A 23,832-nucleotide genomic window follows, 5' to 3' on the forward strand; every position below is an offset into this window, starting at 1 on the left:
AACTCAGGCCATAGAGCCCTTCAACAAGCAACACTACCTCTGGCCCGCCCTTTTGTGGATTATTTACACTTTAATATTATGATCTTTGATGTCCAAAATGTACATCTAAGGTCTATCACCATTCTATCACGTGAGGTTTCTAACAACTTTTGTTCACCACGAAAATAATAAATTCTAGTTGTATGCTTGTTTATGTAACTATTGATGGATCTGGAAGTCGGGATGAAATGAAAGCACACCTATAAATTGGCAAAGCATATTTTTTGTATGTTTTTGTTTACGAAGAATCAAAAGCACCTGGACGAAATTTTCTAGAGTGCATGTTGAATGAAGATTGGTCAGTCTCTTTTATTTGGGGGCCCAATAAATCGATATATGTGAAGACATTGAAGGAGGTGGCACTCTCTCTCTCCCTCTCTCACACACACACACACACACACACACACAAACACCCACACACCCACACATTCTTGAGGGTGGCATGAACAATTACTTCTCTAGTTTGGTATCAAATCAAAACACTCCTCCTTTTTAACAATAACGTTGAAATGCTGTAAGCAACAAAAAAATACTCAAGAAAGAATTGCGAACTGTTTATCATAGCATACCGAAAAAATGAATCCTTGCAATTTTGGGTCCAAAATGAAATGTACTCCTGCAAAACTGCAATCGACATTTAGAAAAATTGGTGGCATAAGCTTAATAGAGAATCTAAGATAACTATTTATAGTTTTATTTCCTATTTTCATGTGTCGTAAAATTCTTTTGAGAGTATATTAAATCAATAGTGCATATAAAATTCTTCCCATTTTCAAAAGTTGTGCTATAAAAGTATATCAAATTATGCAAAGTTGTGTAGGTCTAGCTAGCCATCTTTATATTCATATGTACGCAAAATAAAACCAATTTTTAATGTAATCACAACTTGTAATGTCATATATATACTTCAGTGCATAAGACAATAATTATTGAAAATTTGTGTGAGCTTTATAAAATAGCAAACACAAAATTCATTAAATAAACTTTGCAAACATTAAAAAACCAATTCTTTAAAGAAATGAGCAATTTATGAGATTTTTCACAAAAGAGCTTCAAATTTTGATAAAGTTCTCATCTATTTCTTAATACTCTGTATTTTGGCATGAAGAAAATTTGCCACTTTCTTTTACCTCATAACCTAACCAGATTGTGAGCAAGAGATGAAAAATGTGTTTCTAGAGCATAAAATATATGCGATGAATTGGAATGAAAATAGGATATTAAAGTGTTCAATTATAGAACTAGTATTAAGATGGATTGTGTCAATATGATCATTTCTTGGTGACTGGGTGACAGAGGGTGGCGTAAACGATCTTGTTTGAATATAAAACATCGCTAGTCCCCAAGAGATTCATGTAGTATCAAGCACGCAAGAATGCAATTTTCTCACCTTGGATTCAAGTTCATCTTGGGGTTTGCTTTAGTGTTTGTAGAGAGACATTAAGATATGAGTCTTTGCTCTTTGAGGTGCCAATTGGCCCTGGCAAGTTTGACTCAAAGGTTTCTACTCGAACAAAGACAATTTACATGCTAATCTCTCAATCTTGTACCTAATACAATAAGCAAGTTGCTTCTTTCATGCTCCAAATTTGCTGGAGGGTAGGCCCGGGTATCAGCAGCACAAACAAACAAAGTTGCTTGTAGCATAGAAAATACACTGTTACAAAGAACAAAGGATTGCTGGCTGTTCTTTTCCACCATGCCACCAAGAAATATCCTGCCACCAAAAGTAATTATCTCAGAATCAAGAAATAAATGTGAGAACTACTTAATGGCAAAAGTGGGCAAATGCTTAACCTTGCAAACGGCCTCCAGCAGTTGCATTTTCAATTAAGGGTTTTGATTCTCAGTCACTAGGCAAGAACCCCAGATAGTATCAGCTGGTGGAGGCGGTTGCACCCAATGACTGGGTATACGACTGTCAATACATAGACAAAATAAGAGGCAGCAGCACTACATGAAAAATTGCTTCCTCTTGACAATGTTAAACTCCCTACCTGCCACCAGGTAGTATAAAGCTGTCCCAAAATCTTCGGACCTACATAATGTCCATACAAGACTCTCTCTCTCTCTCTCTCTCTCTATGATTTTATGGCATGGATGCCTAGAAAATGTAATCAAGATGTATCTGATCTGTCCTATAGGTCAAGTTGGCCTCTAAACGACGTTAATACAATCTCTCTCTCTCTCTCTCTCTCTCTCTCTCTCTCTCTCTCTCGGGATAGTTTCCTACGACGTTAAAACTCTCTTCTTCTTCTCTCTCTCTCTCTCTCTCTCTCTCTCCCCGGTGCTGCATATATTGTGCATAAGAGACGTTCAATGGGCCGATCTCCTAGAGGAAATACAAATTGAAGGAGTACAGTGTGAGTGCTAGCTGTACATCATGGTGACATAGCGGTATAAACCACCAAGAGGTGCATAAGGCCATGTAATGCATCCCTGATCCAGACTGAAAAATTACTGAAGACCATGCCTATAGTCAAAGAAAAGAGTGTCTATGCTGCTCCCTTGCCTTGGAGGAGTCTGCAGATGTATCCCATTGGCTACGAAGAGTGAACAACAACTCTGACCACATAGCAGTGAAGGTAGTAAATGTTGGGAAAGGCGATGAGCCTAGGATGTGAGCACATTGAGCCTTCCCATAATCCCGTAATCTAATGCAATAAATTGGGTACAAACTGTATCTTGTGGATGTAGATCAAACTGATGCACAGTGGGTCGAAGCACATCAAGAGAGCTTTGTCTGTAGCCCAAAGATGGGCCCTAGAAACCGCAATAGCCATGCAACCACCCCCACTTCACAAACCCATCATAGATGCCAACTCTGATAAGCAAACAACATACTGCCCGCCAAACCGGCTGTGCATATCCAAAGCAATGAAATCAGGTCTCCTCCTGCTGTGTAGTATATTGCTAACAAGTTGGGTCATGGCCAACACATGTGGCCCAAGAGCCAATGTGGAGTCCTATATGTGCAATCATCCACATGAAGATATCTGGCGGCTGACCCTAAGGCTTCAAATGCATGACCAAAATTGTAACTTAAAAGTCAGAGAGTTGTTGTTGAGTCCAGTGCCTCAACCGACGCGGGCAACCATAAGGTGCTACTCCTCAGAAGGGTCCGCTTCCCAATGCCAACAATGTACTCAAATAAGGAGACCGACTCCCCATCAGTTTGCTTAGAAGGCAGGCTACTGCCACTCACCAAGATCCCAAACCAAAGGGGACTTCATCCCAAATCCATAATCTCCACAGAGCTGCCTTCTCTATGGGGAAAACAGGATCAACACAAGAGCGCTTCCCAAGGGAACACACTACTCAAATAGTGAAAGTCTGTGTAGGCTGCTTGTCAAGCGGTACCACACCCTGAAAGGTGTAGCAAGGCTACAATGGCACTTGCACTGGACAGCAGTTACAGTTGGTCTTGGTTTCAAATTAGGTGGACTCTTGCCTAGGTAGTGATACGTGGCAGGCACAGGGAGTGGTGGTCTAGTGGACAACGTGGCCAGTTCACCGCTACCATAGTTCGGAGATAGGAGTAGCTGGACTGGCAGAGATATTTGTAGTAGCCATTGGCTGCCCTTTATGGTTGTATATATGCTCAGTTGGTTTTAGTTGTCATGGGCATTATAGCCGTTCTATGAGTGTTTCTAACACTTGCACATCTGCACTCTCCCTGCACAATCGGAACCTCGACACCCTCATTGTACCCGTGAGTCCTGGGCTTGGAGCTGAGTGTGTTGCCAGCCAAAGTCTGTACCTGTTCATGAGTTAGTCGAGTTCTATTGTGTTTGGAGTCTACTGTCCAGTCATTTGATGATTGGTCTCGCTTGTTCCATATTGCTCTACTATGTTCATTTCTATGTTTGGAGTGAGATTTCTTGCACATTGCATTGAGGAGCACCCACAATAGAAAGCATGACATACTATCCTGCTAAAAAAGGCTAGCCATAGATGGTGTCCAAGATGACCAGTCGAAGCAATGTCAAAAACAAGAGTCCCATGTCAAGCAACAATTGCCAGCCAGAGGGGACAAAGAACAACCACCCCTCATGAGATGGCTAGTCTGTCCTCTAATCATGGTACACCAATCAGCAAGAATAGCAACAACAATCTCTAGCTTCAGGGTAGCAACCCCAGGTAGGATCCCATAAACATTGCCAATAAAATCCATATTTCGCAAGGAGGCCTTAGACCAGCTACGTAGAGACGCTTATGGACCAAGCTCCTATCTAGCCCAATTAATGTGAGTCCTCTTGCCAAGCTGCCGACCCTCATGGTCCATGACAGATGCATTCCATATCAAGGGCTTCCTCTCAAGCTCTTTCAAGCATCAAGGTCTTTGTCAAATCAATGCATAGTGCGTAGTCGACCATATCCTCAACGCATGAAAGCTGACCTATGGGACATATCCTACGGGGCCTCAATAAAAATAAAACGAATTGTTGTGCACCAAGATCCATCACGCTCGATAGACCCAAACCGAGGAATGACATGAAATAAGGCATGGTACAAAAATTGATACCAAGGCTCAGCCCCAACAAACAAACCTTGGACTATGAGCTTGGCCAAAGCAATGTGCCACTCTGCATCTCCGGATCAAGAATGCCTCCTCTCGACATATAATAAGCGTACAACAATTGTCACATGCACACCTAACCCTATGTGCATGTGGACAAGCTAACTCCTACTTCAAGGGTTTAGGACAGCCTAGGAAGTGTTTTGGCATTTTTGTGCGCATGACGTGCATGACCAGGCACTTTAGCATAGTTGCATCCCCTTTGGTTGCACATGAGCACAACCAGTGTTTGCTAGGTGTAGGCACTGGTAGAGTTTTGGCATCTTCTGGATTCCTTCAATTGGTTCTCCCAGGGACACGTGTTAGAGAGTGAGGGATATTTTGTGGCTGTGCCCTGCCAGTGTGAGGTTGTTTTCCCATGTCGGGATGTGTTTAGCCAAGGCTCCCATAGGTTGGGGGCGTTTTTCCAAGCCTTGCTTGCCTTTTTTCCCAGTCCTCTGGTGCCTTTACCTACTACCTCCCTATTTTTCCTAGTCGTGGGTGCTGGCGCCTGGCTGACCTGGTAGACAGTTGGGACCATATAGGTGTGGGCAAGGGTAAAAAGGAGGCAGTGTGTCCACCGGATCATGAGCCAGTTCTTGTCTTCATTGAATCTTCCACTGCCTCCTTCGACACGCACTGGGGAGTGTTCCCATAGAGATCATTAGTACCCAGCCTAGGTAGTTTCATTGCATAGGAAGCACTTCTTACTAAGGATAATTTGCTCTAGGGTACTTTTTGGCCCTCGATGCAAAGTGGATGGAGGAGAACCTCACAAATTCACTTTAGAGAGAGCTGCACCTTGAAGCTTTTGGGCTATTAGGAGTGTCTATGCCAAAAGTTACCAATGAATCAGCAGGTTGAAACTGGTGCGGTGCAAACTACACAAGAGGGAAGTCACTCCACTCCTTTGTCACAAATTTCCTAGATTGAATAAAGTCACTAATTTCTCTTTGAGATTTTAGGGATACTGACGGGTTGATAGTATTTCGCGGAATGACTTTATGAACTGTGTGCACTAAGGCAAGACTGCTCGCGCTGTTGTTCTCCCCCCCCCCCCCCCGTCCCCTGCTCGCCATTGCGCCCCTTGCTCCCCTCCCGCCCCCTGCTTGCCATCGCGCCCTGCCCTGCCCGCTGCCTTGCCGATACTCGCCCACCTCCCCGCCTATCCCGCTGTCCTACCCACCGCTGCCCCTAATCCTTCGCCTCTCCATTCCTGCTCGACTGACCTCGACAACACTCTCGACATGCTCGGTCCAGCAAGAGAATTTCCGTTCACCAACGCTTCTCCGCCTCTTCTTCATAGCAGTAGACACAGATGGAGGCTCAAGCTCTGCCACAAAGGGACACCAGTGAAGTCCCCTCGCCCGACCCTGCTGAGCCCACCATTCAACAGAGCAAGCGAGCCTAGCCGCAGAGGTGGAACGCCTTCAGGCGACTTCCGTCATCTGCAAAATTCTCGGCACCAGACCCAGCACAGGAGAGCTACGCGATCTTCTCCAGGTCCGCCTTCTCGCAGAGGTGGGCAAGATCTTGGATGTTCAGTTCCTCGGACGCGGCTACTATCAGATAGAGTTCGAGACTTCCGAGATGGCGTCCAAGGTCATCGCGATGAGCCCCTTGGCCATCCGAGCAGTTCAAGCCCACTTTCGATAGTGGAGCCATGGTTTTGACCCAGCTACAGATGATCTGGTAGAGGAGGCAAACCTTTCCATCTCCGTCTGCTTTCCTGGTTTGAGGAGGGAGTACCTACCCTTTTGTCCAGGATAGGCTCAGAGATTGGGACTGTCCTGGAGACACCTTGCACGGCAGCCTCGATAGCTACCAAGGCGGCCGGCATCCCCTCAATACGTGTTCTGGTTAGGGACACCTACTCTCTCCCGAAGGTCATCCTTCTTCCTCGGGTGAGTGGGGGTTGGTTTCGACAGAGCGTGGATTATTTGGGCCTCCCGAATCAATGTTTCATTTGTCGACAGATGGGCCATCTTACGAAGGCCTGTCCACGGAGGAGACCCCGACCTACACCACAGGCCCAACCCCAACCCTCAAGGGCTGGCCAGCAGTAGCAGTCAAAGTCACAGAGTACGCAGGCAGAGCCACCCTTCGAGCCTGGGGCTCAAGCGGAGGAGGGCTGGTAGCACGTTCGTGGTTGATGTAGGCAGGGGCCACCGCGCCAGCCTGGCACTCAGAGTGGTCCCCAAGCTCCTGCCTAGTAGCAGTGGGTTCCCATGGGGAACTGATTCAACCCTCTTCAGCAGGACGAGGTCCCTACTCTAGCCTCCACCTCAGCCTCACCCTCGACAACCCCTCCTCCCCCCGAGTTTCCCCCCTCTTCCGCCTCCCCCTCCCCCCCCCTTCTTCCTCTGCCTCTGCATCTCGCCCTCCTCCCTTTGCCGCTCCCTCTCACCCCTCTTCTCCCCCAGCTCCCTCATCTCCTCCCGCTCCAATCCTGTAGCTGTCCCAGGGGGTACGGCCTTCCTTGACTGCTAGGAGATCTCTTGACAGCGCTTTTGCCATGAGTCGTTTGGCGAGAGAGGGACAGCCTTTCTTGCGACCCCTCTTTTGGTGCAGACGTCCCCCTTTGTAGCAGTTCCTTGTGGTCTTGACGAGCTTCGACATTTGTCGTCGTTGGGATTTCTTTGCCTACGACTTTATACGGTTTCTCGGCGACCCCCTCACCACACCTTGAGGCAGCCTGCTTCAGAGTTCATATACTGTTCCTTGCAGCTAGGGGGATAGAGGCCTTGGACTCGGCGGTTGGCTTCTCTTTTCCTCTATGCGGCAGGGACCAGGCTGAGTGGACTATAGACTCAATGTTGGAGTGGCTGCAGACACAGGCTTCAGAGTTGTCTCATCACATGGGAGACCTAGGGGTTACAGACTTTATGGCTGTTGGCCAAGTTTTTTGTGACACCTCCAGACGCAGCAGGATGTAGACACATTGTGGTTCACTTCTTTGTTGACACACATTGCCCGCCATGTTATGTACACATACATGAGGACTCCTGGACAGAGGAGGTTGCTTTGCGCACGGCTCGTTCTACTTGGGCTTGGGCCAGACACTTTTTTCAATCACGCCTATCACAGGACGCTCGGATGCGGATTACTCCCCATCCAAGCCTGCCTCGAAGATTGCACGGTTAGCTGCTGCTGCAGCATCAGTTCTCTCTCGCTCCCCATGAGGATCGTCTCATGGAACGTACAAGGACTAGGTGGGCCCTAGTTTCAGCGTCAGAGGGGCCGACTGCTTCAGGAGCTTCAGCGATGCCTTGTGGGAGGAGAGATTGACCTTCTTATGCTACAGGAGCACCATCTGTGTGAGAGTCGCATTAGACGTTGTGGTCAGCTTTCTTCTGTGTGGACGATATGAGACTTTTTGGTCAGCTGCATTTGGACCTAGAGGCATCCAAGGCGTGGTATGTATGACTATTGCAGATTCTTTGCAGCAAGCCATTGTGGGCAGAGGGATTATTGTGCCAGGCACGGCTCAGTGGATCACTATGCACGTTCAGGGTTGCCTCGTGGGCTTCCTGAACATCTATGCGCCCAATGTGGCAAGTGCACGTGCAGAGTTTTGGTCTCAGATTGTTCAGTCTCTACCCCCGCAGGCAGAGCAATGGTGCATTGGGGGTGACTTCAACATGTTGGAGGACCCCTTGGACAAGATTGGTGGTAGTCACACTATTGTGCATGGAGTTGAGTTGGCAACTTGGGAGAGGTTTTGTATGACTCTGCGGGTTTCAGATGTGTGGCAGCATTCTAGCTTTGTGAGGCCCCCAGACAGCCTGGCCTTCTCTCATTCGGACCACAGAGTGGGAGGAGTGAATCTATCTCGGATAGATCGCTTCTACACTAGTGACCACTTCTGTGACTTGGGTGGGACTGTTGGCATTCTGGCTGGGACTTCCTTTTCGGACCATGCACCAGTGATCCTCACAGTGACTGATAGGCAAAGGAGGGGGAACACGATGCTTCGCATCTCTGAGAGGGTCTTGCTGGACTCTGCGCTCAGGGAGCGTGTTGTGGCTCTTTGGACAGAGAGCTTAGACATGCAGGATTCTCTTGTTGACAGAGTGGCCTGATGACTTGCTCAGCTTAGTCGTCTCTTTCTTCAAGAGTCTTCGGCTCGCCTGGCTACAACGAGAGAGGAGGAGCAGCGTCTCCCACGGGGTGTGGCTTCCTTGCAGAGGATGCAGGAGCAGCATCCAAACAGTCCTTGGTTGGAGGAGCAGTTGCAGCAGGCTCGCTAAGAGCTCGTTAGCACAGAGGAGAGGTGCCATGAGTTTGCTTTCCATCGTCGGGCATCTCAGTGGACCTAGGTGGGTGACAGAGTGACAGGCGCTTTCTTCGAGGTAGTGGGACCCCGACATTCGCATGCTAAGGTCAGTCACTTGAGGAGGCCAAAAGGTTAGTTGCTTTAGAGCCAGAGGACATGCGTGCAGTTGCTACTGACTTCTACCGTGATCTACTGTCTGCAGAGCCTCAGTCAGAGTGTCAGGATGCATGCAGAGAGCAGGTGTGGGCACAGATGCCTTGTCTTGTGACTGAGGAGATGCGCAAGAGGCTTGAGCTACCTCTTCACCTACAGGAGTTATACGCGGCTCTTAGAGCACTCCCCCGTGGTAGCTGTCTAGGTGAGGATGGTTTGACTCCTAGCTTTTTCTTGGAGTACTGGGACTTGCTTGGCTCAGATCTATGCAATGATTTTCAGTACATCTTTCACACAGGAGAGATGCCTGACAACATGATTGAGGGCCTGATTTACCTCATTCCTGAGCAGCAGACTACTCCCCTCCTCCCGTCCATCAAGAGGAAGTTGTTACATTGGAGCTCCGCACGACTTTCTTTGGCAGGCAGAGTTGTAGTGGCCAACCAGGTGTTGTTGGCTACTATGTGGTACATCACTTCTTGTGGGATCTTTTCGAGTTCTTGCATCAACCAGGTAGAGAGGCTGATCAAGAACTTCTTTTGGTCAGGGCGTGACACTCAAATAGCCCGGGCCAAAAGTGGCATGGTAGGTCATCATTCTTCCTTGTTCTCAGGGAGGGTTGGCCCGTTGGGGATCATAGACCCCGCACAGCAGAGCAGAGCCCTTCTAGGGAAGTTTATCGTCAGAGGACTTCTTTCAGGAGAGGAGCCCTGGAAGGAGTTCTTGCTTCAATGGCTTAGTGCTAGATTGCCTTAGGTTGGAGGCCCCTGACGACCTTCAACCAGATGGATTTTCACAGAGAGACAGGACTGGCTTGAGCAGGAGACTGGAGGACCGCTTGCTGTGAGTCTGCTCCGATCCTGGGAGCAGCTGCTGCGAAGAGGCCTAGAGCAGCGTCAACCTACTTGCACGGAGGAGCGCCTGAGACAAGCCCTTGTTTGAAACCACATGGTTAGCACTCAGAGAGGCCACTTGGTTGGTAGTCGGCCTCATGTTTCCTTGGGTCCCATGGCAGAGGGTCCAACGTGCACTTTAGGTGACTGGCTACAGTTTTCAGGCTTGTTAGAGGAGCTCCAGGGCATCCAGCTACAGGGCATGAGAGGGGTGCAGAGCATATGTTAGGACATCTCAAGGTAGTACGAGCTGAGTGGCTCACACCTCTCGAGTCAACAGTGCCCAGATGGATGGGGGCCTTCACGCGACTGGAGGTTCTCATCTCAGTTCGGGCCTGCTAAGAGACTGTACCCATTTTTCGAGTTACAAGGTGAGGGACGCTTACACCGAGTTTCAATAGAGGCCCCACAGGTGGCAGAGTGCTGTTTTCAGAGGATCCGAGTGGTGGGCATCTGCGAGAGGACTTGTGTCATAGATCTTGACCCAACAGCTCTTGAGACTCGCCATTGGAGACTGTGAGCTTGGGAGAGCTGTCCACTGGCACGAGTTCAATGGGATCCTGGAGAGTGGTTGTGAAGGGACCCTTTCTCCTCAGCACACCATCCAGGTGTCCCTTTCTTTCAGTACACTGTTCGACTAGGACGTCACATATTGGGAGCACAGAGAGAGGCTCGTCTTGCTGCAGCACCTCATTGGCAGGAGGAGGGTCTCACAACTGAGTTTTTGGCAGCTTTTTGGGAGAGGTTGTGGGACTCCAGACAGTCAAGGCGAGTCGCTTTGTTCCAATGGCTGGTTGCACACCGAGCTACAGCAGTTGGGAGCTGGCTTTTGTACATAGTGGTCTCTCGGCAGCATGTGCAGCTTGTGACCATCTTGTGGAGAGTCAACGTCACTATCTTTGGGAATGTCCTTTGGCACAATAGGTTTGGCTTCCTGTTCTTCGGCTGATGCCAGCTCTTTCCACAGCTCGGCAGTACACTTGGAGAGCAGCTGCTTGGTCCACTGTCACGGGCCCGGCACTTCAGTTTGAGCTATCCTCCACCAGCAGGATGATAGTGATGCAAGGGGGTCGACCTACACTTCAGCCTGCTACTACAGAGCTTACTCCATAGGAGTGGTGCAGGGAGAGAGAGGAGTGTTGGGAGCTCACCTACGGCCTAACACTCTGGTTCATCTGGCGGGCCCGCTGCTTCCTCATCTTCGAGGCTCGCCCTGTACCACCAGCAGAAATTGTTCGAGATCTTTGGATAGAACTCATCCATACTCTTATAGGACAACTCGAGAGATTCAGGGCAGCTTTGACCGCATGTGGGAGCGCAAAGAGGCTTTCCTTCGAGTCTGGCGCCCTGGGCCTTTTTTCACCATGGTCCAAGGTGTGCTCAGATGGCACTACCGTCCACTTGTGTGGCTTTTCCCTCCTCCCATCTCTTGATTTAGCCTCATTGTACATATGCTGTTTTTTCATTGGGAGAGTCTCCCTATCATGATTGTTGTAGCCCTCTCTAGTAGAGGTGGTTGACCGTTGTAGCCCTATGGGCAGTTTCATTAACTAATAGAAGGATCTATTTCTCGGAAAAAAAAAAAACTGTGTGCATTGAATTGGAAATTTCCTTGATTGAATTGAGAATGTGTCCTCTTTCATGTGTGTATTGTTAGACATATGTAGAGAAAGATGAAATGTTTGCAACATTTTAATTTTTATAAGATGAATGATTTGAACTTAGTGCATCTAGACATCTCTTAAGAGATCAACGAGATCTGGATACGATGGCTAAGTGAATGAGAATTGAATGTAAACTGAATGAGACTCTAGTGCATCAAGATGTCTTATCTGATGAGATAACTAGATACTGTTATGAGTGCATCAAGAGTTCTCGAAGGATGAGATGGCTGCACAGTGATCTAGGTGCATCAAGAGTTTTGGACAGATTTCTTCAGTAGACACTGACTCTATGTACTCATGCACCAGACTCCACCAATCCAGCGCTCTTACAAAGACATCAATCACATTTTTGTCGAGGGTCTCAGATACAAATTCTAATCATTGTAACCATTTACTAATCACATCCAAACCGTGCTGATCTTTCACGGATGTCTTGATCTATTAAATCTTGTTATTATCAGATTCATATCTTTTCTTTTCACATTTCAATCAAGCAAACCATGCCCGTGACTATCCCCACAAGACAATACATCCACATAGCATGCAATTGTAATGTGCAGCGGCAGTGAATGATGGTGTAAGTTCAGGATGAGTGATCAGCGAGTGCTCAAGGTTCCTTTTACTTAGCGGAAGGGAGAGCCTTTCTTACTTAGAGAGAGAGTGTGTAATGACCAAAACGAGAGTGGAACTGTGAGAGAATAGTGTATGAGAGTGCTAGAGAGACCACATGGGGTCCCAAACCCCTCTCCAAGGGCCCCCCTCTCTATTGCTAGAGAGGTATTTGCTCTAGATTGCACAAGTCTGGTACAATGGTTCTAAATGCTGTGGTACTTGTCGACGACGATGACGAATGACGGTGTCAAAGTCGAGGTCGAGGCTAAGGGCTGAACTGCTGAAATCTGAAAAGGCTAGGTATGCTGATGGGATCTAGGTCGTGCGGCGAAGCTAATGGGCTGATTTGTCACCGGAATTGTCGATGACAGTTGAAAACTGAAAAACGCTGGCTGAATTGTGGGCTGAAAACTGAAAACGCTGGTCTTTGAAGGGAGAGTGGAAGCTCCAGAGTCCCAGCGTGAAGGTTCGAAGGAGAAGAAGAAGTGGCGAGAGAGAGAAAACGTACACAAGTTATTTTCCTGTGCAGATAGGGCACACTTTTCAAAGGCATGTTTTAATTTTATGTAAGGATACAAAGTTCTGGCCATTTAAATGGCCTTTGGGTGTGAACACACCCAAGTATAAAAGAATGAATGAAATGACTATGAGAGGGCCTTTAGACCCAACAACCTCCCACTTAAAGGCCCGATGTGGTACCTTTAAGCAACTCCCACTAAGTGTAAGCAATGCTGATGTTGTGTCTTAGTAAGACACTTAGTGAGAACATCTGCAGGGTTATCCTGTGTCTTGACCTTTGTAAGTGTGACAACGCCATCATCCAATACATGTCGTATAAAGTGGTACCGCACATCAATGTGTTTGGTACGAGCATGGAACATGGCATTCTTAGCCAGGCATACAACACTCTGACTATCACAACCAAGCATTGGAGCATGTGCAGGAAGACCAAAGTCTCTGACCAACCTGCCAAGCCAAATAGCTTCCTTAGAAGCCTCTGTGGCTGAAATATATTCAGCCTCTGTAGTGCTTAGTGCCACAATCTTTTGTAACCTTGAACACCATGAGATAGCACCCCCAACAAGTGTGAATACATACCCACTGGTAGACTTCCTGGTGTCAAGATCACCTACCATGTCCAAATCACAGAATCCCCGCACAGATAGTGTACCCTTGCCATAACATATACATGTGTCCAATGTACCTTTTAAGTACCTGAGAATACTTTTAACTGCCTCCCAATGTGGTTTGCCAGGATTAGACATAAACCTGCTAACAACTCCCACTGCATAAGCAATGTCTGGTCGTGTAGCAACCATGGCATACATCAATGAACCACAAGCTGAAGCATAAGGAATGCTTTTCATAGCATGGGCAGCTACATCATCTTTTGGGCAATCAAGCTTGCTAAGCTTTGTGTGCGGCGGTGAAGGCACACCAAGAGGCTTAGCATCAGCCATATTAAATCTCTCAAGCACTTTCTTGATATACCTGTCTTGAGAGAGGAATAGAAGACGCTTCTTTTTATCCCTCATAATACGCATACCCAAAATATGTTCAGCTGCACCCAAATCTTTCATAGAGAAAGCTGAATTCAGCTCCTTTTTCAAAGCGTTCAAAGTCTCCTTATGCTTGCCAGGAGTCAACATGTCATCCACATATAGGACTAGCACAATAAGATTACCATCAAGAGCCTTTTTAGTGTAAAGACAGTGATCTGCTTGACTGCGTTTGAAACCATGATTGAGCATAAAAGTATCAAACTTTTTGTACCACTATCTACGGGCTTGTTTCAGCCCATACAAGCTGCGTTTTAGTTTGCATACTAAATGCTCTTTCCCTGGAATGACAAAGCCCTCAGGCTGCAGCATATACAGCTCCTCATCCAGGTCACCATGTAAGAAAGCAGTGATCACATCCATTTGATCCAGCTCCAAATCCAAGAGAGCACATACAGCAAACAATACACGCAGAGTAGACATCTTCACTACAGTGAGAAGATTTCCTGGAAGTCAATGCCTTCTTTATGTGCATAACCCTTAGCAACCAAACGCGCTTTGTATTTGGGTTTGCCATCAACACATTTGATCTTATAAACCCACTTGTTAGGAATAGCTTTCCTACCTTTGGGCAAATGCACAAGCTGCCATGTATTATTTGCATACAGTGATTGCATCTCAGATTTCATAGCAAGCTCCCACTTACTTTTGTCTTCACAAGACTAGGCCTCTTTGTATGTAAGAGGTTCTCCCTCATCAGGCAACAAGATACAATCCAAAGATGGCTGAAACCTCTCTGGTTGACGTCTCTGATGCGTAGACCTCCTCACCCAATGATCTACATTAGCAGGCAAAGGGTCTAGATCCTCAGAAATGATTCCATTACCATTTAACGGCTGATTTTCAGCATCAATACCCTGCTGTAAATCATTTTCAGCATGCTGGTCATTGTGCTCTACCCCATTTTGTGCATCTATCTGTTGTCCATTCTCTTCTGGCTGTTGCTGCTCATTTTCAGCATCAATAGGCACCATATTTTCAGCCAAAGATGGCTTTATGGCTGGCTTGTCAGTATAAAATTTGACTCTCTTTTTGTCATTGTCTACATGTGTAGCATTTTGTAGCAATTTTGCCTCATTAAATACTACATCTCGGTTGCGTACAACCTTCCTGTAATCAGGTAGCCATACCTTCACCCTCATCTCCATAACCCATGAAGATGCCTCTGATGGATTTCATGTCTAGCTTAGTCCTCTGATGTACAGGCACATGCACAAATGCCTCGCAGCCAAAAACACGCAAATGGTCATATGAAGCAGGTTTGCCAGACCAAACCTCTTCAGGGATGCCATTGTCCAAAGCACGATTGCATACATGAACTGTAGTTTTCAAAGCCTCTCCCCAAAATTCTTGTGGAAGATTAGCTGTGGACAACATGCAACGTATCCTCTCACAAATTGTGCGATTATACCTCTCAGCCACGCCATTAGATGATGGATTATAAGGGGCTGTTAATTCCCTTTTAATACCATGCATCTCACAAAAAACATTAAACTCACGTGATACATAATCTCCCCCATTATCTGTTCTTATGGCCTTTAACTTAAGACCCTTCTGTGTGGTTACAAAAGCATGAAATCTTTTAAAAGCATCAAAAACATCACTCTTGTTTTTAAGTACATATACCCAAGTCTTTCTACTGAAATCATCAATGAAAGATACAAAATAACGTGCACCCCCATGTGAACTCACAGGCATAGTGCAAACATCTGAGTGTACTAAATCAAGAGCATGCAACTTCTTAGAGACTCCAGACGAATAAGAGAACTTCACTTGTTTACCATAGATACAATCTTTACAAAATTCAAGGCCAGGACCTTTTACATCAAATCTCCCAAGAGAGGAGAGAACCTGTAGTCCTTTCTCACTCATATTGCCAAGTCTTTTATGCCAAAGTTCCATTGGACAATGAACTTCACCCATAGTAATAAACTTGCCAGGTAAGGCCTTGCAATGCAAATAGTATAAAGTTCCCTTTTTACTACCTTTCACAATCAGCATAGAGTCCTTTTAAATTTTCCAAAAGTCACCACCAAAAGTAGTGAAGTAGCCCTTTACATCCAGCTGCCCAACTCATAGCAAACTCTTCTTGATGCCAAGAACATACCTAACATCATGCAAAACAAGTTCTTGGCCATTTTCCAAAGCCAAGTGAATGGTGCCAACACCCTCAATGTCACATGCATAGTTATTACCCAAGTAAACTTTACCCACGCTACCTGCAGTGTATGTGGCAAAAGACTCCAAAGACGGAGTTACATGAAATGAGGCACCACTGTCTACTATCCATGACTGAGACACTCCATCATGTGCTGAAAGCAAAGCATCAATAAGCTCTGGCTTTGTGATGTACATATCACTTGCCATAGCCACAACATCATCAAAAGCATTAGACGCTACGACAAGTGTTTCTTCCACATCAACAATTTCTTCTACGACCACACTGGAGGCCACATTGGCCTTGCCAATATCCTTAGAAGAAGAAGATGTAACCGGCCTGTACAACATAGAGGGCGATACTATTTCAATTACCTATTAACTTTACACAGAGCACTGAGAAGGGAAGAGAACGCAGTTGCGTCCAGCGACTAGAATGTCACTGCGCACACGAGACCGACACCATGTAGGCCCCAAAGACTGGCGCCCCTTTCGGTATTTCTTTATTCAAATTAAGGTAGACGATCCGACCACTTAGCACAAGCTTTCACAAAGCTGTCCAAACCTGGTGAGGGCTGAAAACGCAGGTTTTCGACCTGATTTTGGCAGCATAACAACGCATAAACCCCTGTAGGTCAAAAGCACCTGTCTAGGACGGGTTCCCTCGCTCTCTGGAAGCTTTCTAGTGAGCTGTCACAGAAATTAAGCGGGCTGTAATTCCCTGTTTTTCACTGCCGGGTGCCCAAAAGCCTGTGCACGCATCCCAAGGCTCTCACGAGGCTCCCCCGAGGTTCCCTTGCAGTTTAGGTGCGAAACCCTAAACCTGCAGAAAAACACAGCAAGCTGTAATTCGCTGTTTCAGATCGTTTTTAGCGGAGCGAACACGCCTACGCGTGTCCCAAGGGCTCCCGCACGCAATGGGACAGTTCCCCTGCGAATTGGACGAGTTTTCACGCGAGAAAACTCTCCGAACTCGCAATCTTTCGCGATGGAACTGTGCGTACCTGTGGGGGATTAGCAATTAGCTAATCCGGTTCCTGTTAAGAAGGCTCTTGCCTTGGCAAACACGCATAAACCCCTAGAACTGTACATGTTCAACTGAGTAGCCCAACTAGTGGGGCATTACCATATGTGCCAAAGGGGAGAGAGAGATGCACGAGAGCAAATCATCGCGCTACATGAGACAGAGGAGAAGGCAAGCTTTCCATTAAAGCTGTAGACCTGCACCCACTACTCACACACAGACACTGTAGGTCACTTTGTATTCAAAAATCAGCCTCCTCTCTCAAATTGGGCGCCCCCCCTTCATGCTGGAAGTGGCAAAATTGCTTGGAGCAGCCATGTGTCCAATTTGCCCCTTTTGAGTTAATTCTCTAGTTCCCACTGACTTATAAAGTTATAAGTGACTTTTCGAGTGGCCCAGACTTCATTTGGCGCACACAGGCTTTCATACTCGTCAGAATTCAGTGCTAACTGGCCCGACCAGTCCCAGACTGACCGACCCAGACTCCTGCTGTGAGAAACCTATTCGGCCACAGCCGTTTCACACTGGCCATGCAATGTCCACTTGCACCTTTTCAAGGGTTCCGGGGAAAACAAGTAAAAATAAAAATAAATAAAAATATCTAGTACTTATTTACAGAAGGCAACAGGAAAAATACACCTCCTAGTGACACACCCCACCCTTGAAATACTGCAAGCGAGGTCGCTTGCATGCCAATAATACATGCGGTATCTGTTGATATCACACATATTCTATGATGGGAATCCAAGATATACATGCTTCCGAAAATGTAGCGTTGGACGATTAAACAATCCCACCAACCTGGCTACGACACATATATCAAGCATAGAAGCCTTCTAGTGTACTCTGAAGCACAAACTTCTCTAGCTAAATTCTGTATGAAAAGAGTAGATACAATTGCTTAACTACTCTCTTGAGCATCATGAACCATGCTCTTGCCTTGCTCCAGAAAAGGCTACATCAAGTCATTGTGGGTTCCATCTGAAAGGCTTCAAGATACAATTGCAATAGCTGAGGTGAATCAACCAATTCAGAGTCTTCCATCTATTTGGCATCCAATGATGGATAGTTCTTGAACTTCACCAAATAGCGTCTTGCAACCTTTCCTCTAACCTTTCTTTCTTTATGTGCCAATATCTGTTCACGAACAAGGATTTCATCCAATTCTTCCACTTCGGGTTGTTCCTCATCAAGCATATTCTCTGGCACATCACCAACAAAGGGTCTTAGAAGGCTGGCATGAAAAGCATTATGTATTTTCCAGCCTGGTAGCTTTAATCTGTAAGCTACATCGCTGATCTTTTCTGAAATCTGAAAAGGACCATAATATCGCATACTGAGCTTAGGAAACAAGCGTTCCTTGCCTTTCCTTTTCCTTAACCTGGCCTTTTCAAAGCGCAAAAGCACCCAATCACCAAGTAAGAATACAAGTTCACGACGATGACGATCAACAGCTTTCTTTTGTTTAGCCTTAGTCTTCTCAAGAGCAATCTTTATCTTCCTGTATGTTTCATCCATATCTTGCACATACTTGTCTGCCTAAAAAATCTTGTCCTTAGTCTGCGAAATGGGCGGGACTTTCTTCCCTCCTTCCACTATCTCAAATGGTGCCTTACCTGTTGACGTATGCACAATGTTATTGTAAGCATATTCAACCAATGGAAGATGGTGTTCCCAAGTTGCCTTGTGCTCTGACACATAACATTTGAGCAGGTCCAGAACAGTAGAATTTGCCTCTTCTGACTGTCCATCAGTTTGCGGATGAAACGAAGAAGAGAACTTTAGCGTAGTGCCCATGTTCTCAAACAATGCCTTCCAGAAAAGACTCGTCATACGTGGATCCCTGTCTCACTGACAATTGACTGAGGCATCCCGTGATATTTAAAGATATTGCTCATAAATATCTTGACCATGTGTTCTGGCTTTATCTTCTTCCTCATAGAAATGAAATGGGCGTGCTTACTGAACCTACAAATGATAGTCCAAATCCCATCATTGCCTGTTTGCGTCCTTGGAAGATCAAAGATAAAGTCCATTGCTATGCTTTCCCATGGCCTATCAAGGATCGGCAATGGCTGCAACAATCCCCGTTGCTTTTGTTTGTCAAATTTGACTTTTTGGCATACTAAGCATGATCTTACAAATGTGTCAACATCTTGACGTAAAGTTGGCCAATAGAAGAATGCCTCAACCCCTTTCACTGTCGCATCAATTCCACGATGCCCAGCATAAGGTGGAGCATGACTTTCCATCAAAATCTTGGGCCGTAACTGTTTGGTAACGCATAACTTTCCATGCATCATGAGAAAGTCATTCTTAAGCATATAGTGGTCATGATGTTGCCCATCAACAAGCTGGTCATAGATCCTTGCAAAATCTGAATCTTCAGTATATTGTGTCTTCATTTCGTCTAGTTCACAGTGGTACGGAATTGACACTGTTGAAATTTGGGGCTTTCGTGACAACGCATCAGCCACCACGTTCTTTTTCCCTTGCACATGCACAATCTGAAAATGGAACATTGACAAGATGTTTGCCCATCGCATGTGCTTCTCACACAACTTCGTTTGTGTGAGAAAATATCGCAAGGTTTGATGATCCGTTTGGACAACAAAATCAGCCCCTAGAAGATAGTGTTTCCAACTAGTGAGAGCATGAATTACTGCCAGCAATTCTTTCTCATAGACTTGCAAGTTCCTTTCAGTCTTCAAAAGAATTCTGCTCTCATATGCGACTACTCGGCCATTCTGCATTAGAACTGCACCAAGACTATGGCCACACGCATCACACTGAACCACAAAAGGTTTTGAAATATCTGGCAAAATGATTACCGGATCTGAAGTCAGCTTCTCTTTCAAGTGTTTGAACGCTAAAATTTCCTTGGCTGTCCACTTGAAAGTAACTCCTTTCCTTGTAGTGCATGGAGTGGAGAAGCAATCTCAGCAAAATTTCGGATGAACCTCCTGTAGTAGGAACATAAGCCTAGAAAGCTTTGAATGTCATGTACGGACTTCAAGTCTAGCCATGACCTAATTGCTTCCACTTTAGCGGGATCCATGCGTACCCCATCCTTTGAAACAATGTGCCCAAGGAAGTGAATCTCTTGGAAAAAGAATTCACTCTTCTTCGCATTAATGAGTAGCCTGTTCTTACATAACTCATTGAAAACTGCAGTCAAGTGATCCCTATGCTCCTCTTCTGACTTCGAATAGACAATCATGTCATCAAAGAAGGTACCCACGAAGTTTCTATGTGGTCTAAAAATTATGTCCATCATTCTATTAAACGTGGCAGGAGCATTTGTGAGACCAAATGGCATGACAAGAAACTCATAGAGACCAAATGTTGTCCTGAACGCAGTCTTATGGACATCTTCTGGCCTAATGCGTATCTGATGGTACCCACTCTTTAGGTCTATTCTTGTAAAGAATGACGCTCCCTCAAGCCGATCAAGAATGTCATCTATCCTCGGTATGGGGAACCTGTTCTTGATGGTATTCTTATTCAAGGCGCGATAGTCAATGCACATGCGTCATGAACCATCCTTCTTCTGCACTAAGAGTACAGGCAAACAAAAAGGGGATGAACTGGGCTGAAGCAGCCCCTTCTCTAAAAGCTCGTTGACCTGACTCATAATCTCTTTCTGCTAGGCTGCACTAACCCTGTATGGTGGTCTATTCGGTGGACTAGAACCTGACACAAAATCTATGGTATGATCCTTAGGTCTCTCAGGAGGTAACTCCCCTGGCAAAGAGTTCGAAAAACAATCACTGAAACCACTCAAAAAAGTTGACCTGTCTTTATCTAAGGTAGACAAATTAGATACAACTTGAGGTACTTCTTTTACAAAGATCAAGTACGCAGAAAGATGATTCTTTATTACAGATGAAATAGCAAAAGCAGAAACAACTGGAACAGACTCGCCTTTAAGCTTTACATCAAGGACATGAGTCTTTCCTCTATGTACAAGGGTAATCTTTTTGTTGTAAGTATCCACCATAGCATGCAACCTGTAACACCATGGGATACCCACTAACACATCACAGCCCTCAAGTGGCATAATATGAAATTCTTCCGCATCCACATACCTCTGAATGTGCAGACGAAGCTTCCCCAAAATGGGAGTAACGGGCTCTGAATGACCTGGGCATGCCAAACCTGCTTCCCCTGTTATACCCATCTCCTCTACACGAATGCCCAACTTTGATGCCAATTCTGGTGATATGAAATTTGCACGGGCTCCTGGATCAAAGAAAACCAGCACTGTCTGGTCTCTAACTTTACCCCAAGCTCTGCACAACTCCGTGGCATCTGTGTTTGGCTGGTCTCCAACCAAATCTGGAACAAGTCATGCACTTGGCTTTGGCTTCTTCCCTTTATGGTATGACTTGTCATCCTTATCCTGTGACTTCTTCTGTGGGCATTCATTTGCAAAATGTCCTTCCTATTCACAAATGTAGCATTTCTTGGCCTCTCTAAGAGCTTTCCGTTCTTCAAAAGTTTTACCAGAAAAATGCCTCTTTTGTCCTTGTCCTCGTCCCGAAGAAGACTTAAGACTACTTCTTGGACGTGTCACCTTCTTCAGTGGAGGGCTTCTTTGTGGGAGGCTCAGAAGGCTTTGCTGCAACATTGCCCTTGGCTGAAAACTGTTTGCCCTGGGACCCTTTCTTGTGGCTGTTAAATCCATCGGAATCTCCCTTCGACAGATTGCTGGCCACTCTTGCATTCTCTATCAACTGAAACATATTCATGACAGTAGTCTTTGTGCAGTAGTCCCTGATTTTCTTGGGCAATCCGCAACAGTACTTCTCAATTTGTTCTGACAATGGCACAAACCTGTAGGAGGTGACTGGCAACAGTGCGGCCCAAAATTGTTTATTGTACTCTTCCAGATTCGCACACTGTTTAGCATTCAACTCGTGCCATTCTGTCATCACATCCACTTCAAAAGTTTTTGGCAACCATGCAGGCGCAAAAAGCTGTTTGAATTGGACCCACGTTGTTGGGGCTTGACCCTGGTTCAACAATGCGGTCCACCATTGAAGCGCATTCCCTTTCAAGAAAGTGGCAACCTTGCATATCTTTGAAGATTCCGTGAAGTTTCCTCCAGCATAAGCTGCATCGAACTGCTGTATGAAGGTCAAAGCCTTCAATTGATCCTCAGTTCCTCTGTAAGTTTCAAACTTCACTCCTTGCCCACCTTCCTTGTAATCCTTCAGTTGACTCAAAGGAGCCACATTATCATAAACAGGTGCCTGTAACAGTGGTGCTCCATGATTGTTCATTCCAGCACTCGCATCAACTGTTTTACCTGCGGTATCTGCATTTGGTACGTATGGCTACGAAAAACCAGCCATACCAAATTGTGTTCCAGACACTCGAAACTGGCCATAGGCACCCTGAAAACCTGGTTGGACACCCATGTTCGCGTACATAGGGTTACCCATGCCTGTTTGCATTGTCCCGAGCACATTCCCTGGCATATAACCTGTGGAAGGTCCAGCCATAGCTTGAAACACTGAACCACCTCCAAAATAACCAGGATAAGTATTAGGTAATGGAAGGGTCTGACGTATAGCGTGTTCATTACTCCCTTGACCATTCACAATTGGTTCCTGTCTAGCTAAAGCAAGTTGCTTTGGATCATTGGACACCGCTAGTTGCTCAACCACATGGGCTTTCCCTCGAGCATCATGAGTCCTCTACGCATTGGAAATCTCCTTTTCCTGCAACGGCTCAGTCATGCCCTGTGTAGGAGGCTGAAAACCCTGTGTCGGAGCCTGTAAGAACTCCTGCATCCTTGGGTTGTTAGCCAACTGCTAAAACATGTCCATGCAACAACGTAGTTGAGTTCTAAACAACCTGTCCTCTTCTTGAAGAGTTGAAGGAATTTTCTCTGTGCCATGTGAGGAAGATCCCTCTTCAGGTACTTGGTCTCTCTTCTCTGCCATAACGACAAGCTCTGTGTTGCTTTCATCCACAACAATCCACGCTGCACTTTTTGAAGAAAAAGTGACTATCCCGTCGATGGAACCATGTAATCGGCCTGTACAACGTAGAGGGCGGTACTATTTCAATTACCTGTTAACTTTACACAGAGCACTGAGAAGGGAAGAGAACACAGTTGCGTCCAGTGACTAGAATGTCACTGCGCACACGAGACCGACACCCTGTAGGCCCCAAAGACTGGCGCCCCTTTCGGTATTTCTTTATTCAAATTAAGGTAGACGATCCGACCACTTAGCACAAGCTTTCACAAAGCTGTCCAAACCTGGCGAGGACTGAAAACATAGGTTTTCGACCTGATTTTGGCAACATAACGGCGCAAAAACCCCTGTAGGTCAAAAGCACCTCTAAGACGGATTCCCTCGCTCTCTGGAAGCTTTTTGGTGAGCTGTCACAGAAATTCAACGGGCTGTAATTCCCTGTTTTTCACTGCTGGGTGCCCAATAGCTTGTACATGCATCCCAAGGCTCTCACGAGGCTCCCCCGGGGTTCCCTTGCAGTTTAGGTGCGAAACCCTAAATCTGCAGAAAAACACAGCAGGCTGTAATTCGCTGTTTCGGATCGTTTTAGCGGAGCGAACACGCCTACACGTGTCCCAAGGGCTCCCGCACGCATTGGGACAGTTCCCTTGTGAATTGGACGAGTTTTCACACGAGAAAACTCTCCGAACTCGCAATCTTTCGCGATGGAACTGTGCGTACCTGTGGGGGATTAGCAATTAGCTAATCCGGTTCCTGTTCAGAAGGCTCTTGCCTTGGCAAACGCGCATAAACCCCTAGAACTGTACATGTTCAACTGAGTAGCCCAACTAGTGGGGCATTACCATATGTGCCAAAGGGGAGAGAGAGATGCACTAGAGCAAATCATCGCGCTACATGAGACAGAGGAGAA

General features: G+C 46.2%; 1 protein-coding gene across 2 annotated transcripts in view; it reads right to left on the reverse strand.

Moving 5' to 3' along the window:
• Positions 1 to 1,339: 1,339 nt before the first annotated feature.
• The window catches only part of LOC147427914 (U11/U12 small nuclear ribonucleoprotein), an 81,734-nt gene continuing 59,241 nt past the window's right edge, over positions 1,340 to 23,832 (reverse strand). For both annotated transcript variants that reach the window (XM_086497385.1, XM_086497384.1), the window contains 3 exons: positions 2,037 to 2,077; positions 1,837 to 1,957; positions 1,340 to 1,756 (listed from right to left, as the gene is read on the reverse strand). In XM_086497385.1, coding sequence (XP_086353511.1) covers positions 1,870 to 1,957; positions 2,037 to 2,077 — 129 coding nt within the window. In that variant the 3' untranslated portion in view covers positions 1,340 to 1,756; positions 1,837 to 1,869. The remainder of the gene's footprint in view (positions 1,757 to 1,836; positions 1,958 to 2,036; positions 2,078 to 23,832) is intronic.

The sequence above is a fragment of the Adiantum capillus-veneris genome, chromosome 23, assembly GCF_014529385.1.
Source record: "Adiantum capillus-veneris isolate H3 chromosome 23, ASM1452938v2, whole genome shotgun sequence".
NCBI lineage: Eukaryota > Viridiplantae > Streptophyta > Polypodiopsida > Polypodiales > Pteridaceae > Adiantum > Adiantum capillus-veneris.